General features: G+C 44.7%; 1 protein-coding gene and 1 long non-coding RNA gene across 2 annotated transcripts in view; both read left to right on the forward strand.

The window, feature by feature from the left end:
• LOC144674519 (uncharacterized) overlaps positions 1-4,977 on the forward strand; it is a 55,255-nt gene extending 50,278 nt beyond the window's left edge. Inside the window, exons 6-7 of the mRNA XM_078535828.1 lie at positions 4,104-4,345; positions 4,430-4,977. Of these exons, the coding sequence (XP_078391954.1) occupies positions 4,104-4,345; positions 4,430-4,889 (702 nt within the window). The 3' untranslated portion in view covers positions 4,890-4,977. The remainder of the gene's footprint in view (positions 1-4,103; positions 4,346-4,429) is intronic.
• Positions 1,716-3,923, forward strand: LOC144674526 (uncharacterized). The gene is made up of 3 exons (XR_013574571.1): positions 1,716-1,863; positions 2,283-2,411; positions 3,683-3,923. It is a non-coding gene; the product is annotated as an uncharacterized LOC144674526 (long non-coding RNA).
• Positions 4,978-10,187: the final 5,210 nt, after the last annotated feature.

Raw genomic sequence — 10,187 nt, forward strand, 5'->3', positions numbered from 1 at the left:
TTGCAGCCCTTTGGTCCACAGCATAAAATCTCTGCCGATGGGGGTCAGTCATTCAGTGAGTACAGTCTATGGTGTGAGGTTAACTGCAGCCTTACTGAGGTTTGGAGATTTAGTTCCTAGGATCGAATCGGTCAGTTTGCTGATTGTTTAGTTCTGCCCGTGTATGATGACCTACAAAGAGCATAAACTTCATTGTCATGTCCATTCCATGTTTACACTCTGTATGATAGATTTCCGCTGATCACTTATATCACTGCCATGCACCTGCTTTCCAGGTGACCTAGTGGTTAGAATTTAGTACTTTCTGCACTGTGACCTGTGTTCAATTCCCAGGTGATGCTGGGAATCTGAAGGAAAGAAAGAAATTGCTGCAGATACTCAGCAAGCCCAGCATTTATGGAAAGAGAAAATGAGTTAACATTTCCAGTTATGACCTTATACGAAAAGAAATAAAACAAAATGGGAAATCAGAGATTACAGTCTGAAATTGTTGAGTCCAGGAGATAGTAAAGTGCTTAATGCAAAGATGAGGTGCTGTTGAGATTGTATTGAGCTCCATTGGAACATGACAGTAAACCATGGACAGAGATATCAGCGTGAGAGGAAGGTGGAGAATTAAAATGGCAGGTTATTGGAAGCTCGGGGTCATGATTGCAGACTGAGCAGAGATCTCTGCAAAGCAGTCACCCAACCAGTGTTTGGTTTCCTCAATGTAGAGGAGGCAACATTGACAACAGCAAATGTAGTATATTAAATTGAAGGAAGTACTTATAAACCGCTGCTTCACCTGGAAGGAGAGTTTGGGGCCTTGGATGGTGAGGAGGGGATAAAAGGGTAGGTGATACATTGCCTTTGTTCACTTGGAAAGATGCTGTGAGCAGGGGATTGATTGTAGGGGGTGAGAGAGAAGTGGATCGGGGATCACAGAGGGAATAGTCCCTTTGAAATTTTGAAAGGAGAGGGGGAAGGGGAACATAAGTTTGCTGGCAGCATCACACTGGAGATGACCTGTTGAATATGGGGGCTGGTGGGGTGGAAAGTGAGGATAATGGGAAACCCATCGGGCTTCTGTAAGGGAGTGGAAGATGTGAGGGAATTGGTTCGAGCATGGTCGAAGGACCTGTCAAACACAATATCTGGGGGTTGGGGGTGGGGATGGGAGATCTTCAGTTGAGGAAAAAGGAGGCTATATCTGAGGTGCTGTTACAGGAGGTTGCAACATCAGAACAGATGTGGTTTTGATGGAGAAGCTAAGGGAATGAAATTGAATCCCTACAGGGTGTATGGATTAAGGAACTATAGTTGTGGTAGCTCTGGGGAATGCTGGGCTTATGATGAATATTTGTTGATAGCCTGTCCCCAGTGATTCATTCACTCGACTCGCTAAGACACGACTGAGTTCACATGTAAATGCACGGGTTGGATTCTGCTGTTATTGTAGCTGTTTTAGGGACTGTCGATTGTTCATCAATTTCCAATTCCCTTCTTTCTCCTGGATAATGGAGAGTCCGTTCACTTCAGTTTCAGTCCAATTTATTTCCTAATTTTATCAATTTCCCCAAGTGTCCACTCCATTACAACAAAAAACCACTATGAACTAAGTGGAATGTTCAATGGCGGATCATTCACCCAGCATTCCCCGCGGTGCAGAATACCCCCTATCCACACCACAGGAGACTATTGCGCAGCGCAGTATGGAACAGTCTTGGCGCATGCCGACTGACACAGGCTTGTTTTTCACATCTGCAGCTGGGAAGCAGCGGCCACTTGGTGGGATCGATGAGCCCGGAGATGTGCGGGGAGGCGTCATAAAAATCAGGTGTAGGCCTGAAGGTCCGAACAAGGATCTATCGGAATCTATCGGTGCGTTTGCACCGAGCGATTCGACAGCTGTAGCGCTTCTAATTACAACCATGTTAACGACTGCTATCTTTATTGGGGTCAATGTACAATAGGCCGCATGCGCAGTCGCCATCTTTATCGGGGGTGAATACACACTAGGCCGCATGCGCCGTCGCCATCTTTATCGGGGGTGAATACACACTAGGCCGCATGCGCCGTCGCGATCTTTATGCAGGGGGCATTGTGTAGACGGCGCAAGCGTGATCGTTCTGCGGCCTGGAGCTGGAGGAGAGATTTCTATGCTGTACTGGCAGTGATGGCTTTTGAAAATTCCTTTTAGAGGGGATTAGAAGCCGTGGGGCACGAGGTGGAATTATAGACAGCAAACTCTTTGTTACTTCTGAATATTTATTCTGCACTGATATTGGTGGCTTTTGAAGCTCTTTTTCCAGGGTATTAGAAGAGGAAGGATTTACAGATGAGAAACTCAAACCAAACATCACAATAAGATCTGACAGAGTCACTCGATTCATCAGAACCTGAATATCATCAGCATCTTAATGTGGAAGGTAAAAAGCTGCAAATGCAACTTGTCTTTTGCACTGACATGCTGGGCATCATCATTGAGGTTGGAGTTGTTTGTGGAGCCTCCTCCTCCAGTGAGTTGTTTAATTGTCCACCGCCATTCACCACTGGATGTGGCAGGACAGCAAAGCTTAGATCTAACCTATTGGGATCATTTAGCTCTGTCTGTTGCATTCTGCTTCCGCTGTTTGACATGTCTGTAGTCCTGTGTTGTATCTTCACCAGGCGGATGCCTCATTTCTCAATATGCCTGGCGCTGCCACACATTTTTTAAATTCATTCATGGGATGTGAGAATCACTGGCTAAGCCAACATTTATTGCCCATCCCTAATTGCCCTTGAGGAGATGGTGATGAGCTGCCTTCATGAACCGCTGCAGTCCATCACTGTTTCTTGAACTACTGCAGTCCGCTGCTCTCCTACACTCCTCATTGAACCAGGGTTAATTCCTAAGCTTGATGGTAATGGCAGAAATGAGGGATAGGCTGGGCCATGAGCTTACACATTGTGGTTGAATACAATTCTGCTGCTGCTGATGGCTCACAGCGCCTCATGGATGTCTAATTTTGAGCTGCTGGATCCTCTTTGAATCTATTTCATTCAGCACAGCGGTAGTGCCACAGAACATGATGGAGGGTATCCTTAGTGTGTGAAGACAGCACTTGGCCCACCTGACTAGTCCAGTGATATCTTTCTGCACTCTTACAGCTTTTATTTTTATTGTTAACCAGTACTGAGGCCTGCAGAACATCACTGGAAACAGCCTTCCATTCACAAAAACACACATTGACCATGCACCACCGCTTCCTGCCATTAGCCAATTTTGCATCCAATTTGCCACTCCTTCTAGGGTGCTATGAGCTTTTACTTTCCTGCCCAGTCTGCCATGTGGGATCTTGGTCAATGTGGAGAAAATGTTTCCACGTGTGAGAGAATCCAAAACTCGGGGCCAGAAATACAGGACAGTTACTGAGGAATCCAATAAGGAGAAATGTGTTCACTCTGAGATTGGTTAGAATGTGAAACTCGTTGACACAGGAAGTGATTGAGGCAAAATGCTTAGATGTTTCAAAAGGAAACTAACTGATTACATGAGAGAAAAGGGAATAGAAAGATAAGCTGAAAGGCTGACTTGAAGCAGATGGAATGGAAGGGGATGAGTTTGGAGCATAAATATGGGCACAAACTTGCTGGACTGAATGGTCTGTTTCTGTGCTCTATATTCTAAGTAATTCTGTGTGAACTCCTTTTACAGGGGATTAGAACGGGAGGATTTACAGACAGGAAACTCAAGTCAAATATCACATCAGGATCTGACAGAGTCATTCGATTCATCAGGACCTGAATATCATCGGTCTTTGATTGTGAAAGGGGAAATGTTTGCGTGTTCGGTCTGCGGGAAAATATTTCAAACATCAGTGTGACTGGAAAAGCATTGAGACACACACACCCGAGTGAGAGTGTTCCAGTGAACTGACTGTGGAAAGATCTTTAACCAGTTACAGATCCTGAAAAAACGTCACACCATTCACAGTGGGGAGAGACCGTACACGTGTTCTGTGTGTGGATGAGGCTTCAACTGATCGTCCAACCTGGAGAGACACAAGGACACTCACACCATGGAGAAACCGTGGAAATGTGGGGACTGTGGGAAGGGATTCAATTACCCGTCTGAGCTGGACACTCATCAACGCAATCACACTGGAGAGAAACCCTGTAAATGCGGGGACTGTGGGAAGGGATTCAATTATCCATCCCAACTGGAGATTCATCGGCGCAGTCACACCGGGGAGAAACCATTCACCTGCTCCATGTGCAGGAAGGGATTCACAGAGTTATCCAAGCTGCACATGCACATGCGAGTTCACACCGGGGAGAGGCCATTTTCCTGCTTGGTGTGTGGGAAGGAATTTGCACAGTTATCCACCCTGCTGACACACCGACGTGTTCACACTGACATGAGACCTTTTAAATGTTCAGAATGTGAGAAGAGTTTTAAAAGCAGAAGTGAGGTGGTAACACACCAACGCACTCACACTGGGGAGAGGCCATTCACCTGTTCTCTGTGTGGGAAGGGATTCACTCAGTCTTCCACGTTGCAGAAGCACCAGAGAGTTCACACTGGGGAGAGGCCGTTCATCTGCTCCATGTGTGAGAAGGGATTCACTCAGTCTTCCAGTCTCATGGAGCACCAGAGAGTTCACACTGGCGAGAAGCCATTCACCTGCTCGGAATGCGGTAAGGGATTCACCCATTCATCCCACCTGCTGACACACCAGCGAATTCATACTGGAGAGAAGCCATTCACCTGCTCTGTGTGTGGGAAGGGATTCACTCAAAAATCAAGCCTGCTGGGACACCAGCGACTTCACACTGGGGAGAGACCGTTCACCTGCTCTGAGTGTGGGAAGGGATTCACTCGGTCATCCAACCTGGTGACTCACAAGCGAATTCACAAGTGACTGCAGAGGTTGGATTCTGCTGTTGTTGCTGCTGTTAATTACATCCAGGATTGAACAGTGTTCATTCTAACAGCTGGTGTTTCTTTCTGCTGATGTTCATAATCCCTGTAACTGGGCTGGAGTTTAATATTCTGTGAAATAAATCAGGCCTCGCAGTATCTGTGGAGAGAGAAACAGAGTTAATGTTTTGAGTCCATATAACTCTCGTCCTTCGAGGAAGAGTTATTCTGGACTCAAAACATTCAATCTGTTTCTCTATCCACAGAAGTTGACAGACCTGCTGAGTTTTTCTGGCATTTCCTGTTTATATTTCAGAATTCCAGCATCTGCAGTTTTAAAAACATTGTTGTTGATTTTTGTCCTGAGTGTTTAACATCACCTGGCTGGAGGTCAGAAAGGACAATCTGGGGGAAGATCGTACGGCAGGAACAGAACTTCAGCCTGGACACAGTCCTTCAGGGTCACACCGAGAGGGACAAACGGCACTTTGGTCTTTCTCATCTCTCTCCACTGACCAAAGTCTCCGTGTGGGTTAATCCTGAGGTGTGTAAGAAATAAGTCCCAGCCGCTCATGGTTCAGAGCTCCTAGACTCGGAACAGAAGGCTCCTTTACAACTATGTTTAGAGTCAGGAAGAACAACAGTGAATGCTGGAAACGTGCTGTCAAATCAGAGATTGGTGTAAAACTGTGACCTGTTCCTGACTGACAGTGAAATGGCAGGTTTAAGTTTCCAGTCTGGAAATGATTGTGGTAATTATTCTAGAATATTTAATGTGACAGTCCTGAATCTACCATTTTGAGGCAGGTGTTACTTTGTTTTCAAGAAACCTTTTGAAAGTAAGTTGGTTAAAGTCTGCAATTAAATTAGGAGGACTTTACATGAGCCTGTTAACTGTTGCTATAATTAAACAACAGGCATTTGATCTTAATATAAAGAAGGGTACAGTAGCTTAATGGTTATCTTACTGGGTTAGTAACACAGAAGCTGACCTGATAATCTGGTAGATGTGAGTTCAAATCCCACCACAGAAGTTGGGGAATTTAAATTCTATTAACTGAATAAAAAGCTGGTATCACATGAAACTACTGTGTGGTTGTAAAAGTCTAACTGGTTCACTGACATCCTTTAGGAAAGGAACCTGTACTCCTAACCTCACCTAGTGACTCCAGAATCAGAGTAACGTGGCTGACTCTGAAATGCTCTCTGAGCCACTCAGTTATACCAGAACCATGTCCTAAAAGGCATCTCATCACCACCTTCTCAAGGACAATGATGGATGGGCAATAATTGGTGACCTTGCCAATGACACCTGCGAGAGCTTGCCCTTGTTGACCTGATCTAAACCTGTCATAACATCCCAGAAATAGCTGCAAATCAAGAAATGGAAGGGAGGAAGTAACTCAAGAAAATTACAATCAGCCATGATCTGATTGAATGGCGGAGGAGGCTCGAGGGACCGAGTGGCCTTCTCCTGTTCCTAATTCGTATGTTTGTATGTACATCTATCAATCTCCTTTCAATCTCTTTTGCTCCAAGGAGAACAATCCCAGCCTTTCCAACCCAACTTTATAACTAAAACCCCAATTCCTGGAACCATTCTGGTAAATCTCCTTTGCATCGTCTCAAGGACCTTCTCATCTTTTCTAAAGTGTGGTGAACAGAACTGGACTCTAATTTGGCCCAAACCAGATCTTTATAAAACTTCAGCATAACTTTCCTGCTTTTGTGCTCAATATCTCTATTTATTGAAGTCCAGGCTCCCATCTGGTTTGCTAATCACTCTCTCAATATGAACTGCCTCCAAAGATCAGTGGACATGCACCCTCCCTTTGTCCCTCCACACTCTTTAGAATGGGCCATTAAGTTCATATTGCCTCTTCCAATCCCTTCTGCCAAAATGCATCACCTCACACTTCTCTGTATTCAACTCCATCTGCCACTTGCCTGCCCATTCTGCTAGCCTATCATGCCCTGTTGCAGGCGATTTGTATCATCGTCACTCTTTGCCACTCCTTCAAGTTTGGCATCATCGGCATATTTAGAAATTTTATTCTGCCTTCCAAAATTCTAGTCATTTATATATAGTAAACAAAGAGTGGTCCCAGCACTGACCCTTGGGGAACATCACTGTACCAGCCTCAAATGATAGAAGAATAGAGCAGGAATGGTGGCCATTTGGCTCTTTGTCCCTGTCTCTGAAAATGTTACCATTCTGTCCCACTCCCCTGCTGTTCCGGTATCGACAAGGTGGATGTGGAAAGGATGTTTCCTCTTGTGGGTGAGTCCAGAACTAGGGGGCACTGTTTGAAAATTAGGGGTCGCCCTTTTAGGACAGAGATGAGGAGAAATGTTTTCTCTCAGAGGGTTGTGTGACTTTGGAACTCCCTGCCTCAGATGGAGGTAGAGGTGGGGTCACTGAATATTTTTAAGGCAGAGGTAGATAGATTCTGGTTAGACAAGGGAATCAAAGACTATTGGGGATAGATGGGAAGGCGGAATTCGAATCACAAACAGATCAACCATGATCTTATTGAATGGCGGAGAAGGCTTGAGAGGCCGAGTGACCTACGTATGCTCCTATTTCATATGTTCATATAAATCTTTCCTTATTAAGTAAAAGCCGAAATCACTTTTGAAAGTTACCTTTGGATCTGCGTCCACCAGTCATTCAGACAATGTGTTCCAGATCATCAGAACTCACTGAATAAAATAATCTCTTCTCATCTTCACCCTGGATTTTTTGCCAATTATTTTAAATCTGTGTTCTGCAGCTACCAACCATCCTGCCAATGAAAACAATTTCTCCCTTTGTAGATGATAACTCCTCAAAATGTCCACACCTCTATTAAATCGCTTGGTAACCTTCTCTGCTCTAAAGAGAACAATCTCAGCTTCTCCAGTCTCTCCTCAAAACTGAAACTGCTCATTCCCAATTCCATTCTAGTAAATCTCCCATGCTCCCTCTGCAAGGGCTTGACATCTTTCCTAAAGTGTGGTGCTCAGAACTGAACACCCGACTTAAACTTGAGGATGAATCAGTGATTTATAAAGATTCAGGATAAGTTCCTTACTTTTGTTCTCCATGTCTCCATTGATAAAGCCAAGGGTTATCTGTAAAACAAAACAGCTGGATAAACCTTTCCTGCTCCCTTCAAAGATTTGTGTCTATACACTCCCAGGTCACTCTGTTCTTGCACTCTGTTTAAAATTGTACCATTTAGTTTATTCTGCCTCTCATTCGTCCTCCCAAAATTCAGCATTGACTGTGAATCACTTTGGGATGTTCTGAGGGTGTGAACGGTTCTAAAGGAACACAAGAACTTTCTTTCTCTTTTAAAGCTGATTAAAAGTTGTAGATTTTGAATCAAAGATTAAATTCAGATTGATCTTCAAAGTTAACTATTTTACTGCAGAGACAAGTCCAACTGGGAGTCAGTGAATTAAGAGGAAAGGTCCCAGACAGCGGTTCTTCAAGGTACACTGCAGGCCCGACAGCTCAATCAGCCCCACTCTCAGCTCAGGAGACCTCAACAACTCCACATACTGTCCACAGGGGAGCTCTCCTGGTGCAGTGGGACCAACATTTGTGTTTTAACTAACACCACCTAAAGAAACTGGATTAATCGGTCACTGGTCTGATTGCTACTTATAGAAATTAACTGTGCACAACTGGCTGTTGTGAAACAGTAACAACTTGTATTTATATAACATGATTAATGTGCTTCAGATAAGTTTCATAAAACAAAAGTTGACACCGAGTCACATAGGGGTTATTTTGGTAAATGGCCAAAGTTTGATTGGAGAGGCAGATTGTAACAAGAATCTCGAATAGGAGAGAGGTTAAGAGGTTTAGGGAGGGAATTTCGGAGCTTCACACCTGGGCCTGGTGACCAATGCAGTAATTAAAATCAGGGGTGCTAAAGAGGTCAGAATGTGAAGAGTGCAGATATCTCAGAGGGTGTGTGATTGGAGATTACAGAGATAGGGAGGGAAGAGGCCATGGAACAATTTGCAAACAAGGATGCAAATTTTAAAACTGAATCATTGCTTCACCAGGAGCCAATCACACACGACATCAACATTATCATTGACCAGAAACTAAACTGAAACAGCCATATAAATACTGTGGCTACAAGAACAAGTCAGAAGCTAGGAATTATATGGCAAGAAACTAAGCTCCCGACATCCCAAAGCCTGTCCACCATCTACAAGACACAAGTCAGGTGTGTGATGGAATACTGCCCACTTGCCTGGATGAGTTCAACTTCAATAACACTCAGGAATCTCGACACCATCCAGGCCAAAGCATCCTTTGGCACCTCGCTTGCTTGGCACCCCATCCACTAGCTTAAACATTCACACCCTCCACCAGTGACAGCAGTGTGTACCATCTACAAGATGCACTGCAGCAATTCACTAAGGCTCCTTCGACAGCACCTTCAAAACCTGCAACCTCTACCACCTAGAAGGTCAGCAGAAACATGGGAACACCACCACCTGCAAGTCCCCCTCCAAGAAACACTCCATCCTAACTTGGAACTCTATGGTCATTCCTTCACTATCACTGGATCAAAATCCTTAAACTCCCTTCCTAACAGCACTGTGGGTGTACCTACACCACATGGACTGCAGCAGTTCAAGAAGGCAGCTCACCACCACCTTCTCAAGGGCAACTAGGGATGGGCAACAGATGCTGGCCTAGCCGGGTCACCCATATCCTGTAAAAGAATAAATCAAAAATGGTGAGGAATGGATGAACGGGACTTGGTGTGAAAAAGCACAGGGGCAGAGTTTTGGATGATTACATGTTTCCACGTGGGGGTGGGATGAATATGAGAGTCTGGCCTGGAATGTATTGGAATCGTCAAGTCTAAAGGTAACACGGGCGTGGATTAGGGTTTCAGCATCAGATGATCTAGGGTGGGGTTGAGACAGGCGACGTTATGGAGGTTGAAATATCTGGTATTAGTGATGGTGTAGATATGTGGTCAGAAACTCATCTTGGGGTTAAATCTGACACCATGATTGTGAAGAGTGTTGTTCAGCCTCAGACAGTTCCCAGGGAGAGGGATGGACTCAGTGGTTAGGGAACGGAATTTGTAGTGGTGACTGAAGACAATGGCTTTGGTCTTCCCAATTTTTAATTGGAGGAAATTTCTGCTCCAGTACTGGGTGTTAGATAAGCAGTTTGATAATTTAGTAACAGTGGAGGAATGGAGAGGGATGGTGGTGAGGTAGAGCTGGGCATTGTCAGTGTACATGTGAAAACTAACACGGTGCTTTTGGATGATGTCAC

This window comes from Cetorhinus maximus, unplaced genomic scaffold, assembly GCF_964194155.1.
Source record: "Cetorhinus maximus unplaced genomic scaffold, sCetMax3.hap1.1 HAP1_SCAFFOLD_684, whole genome shotgun sequence".
Taxonomy (NCBI): Eukaryota; Metazoa; Chordata; class Chondrichthyes; order Lamniformes; family Cetorhinidae; genus Cetorhinus; species Cetorhinus maximus.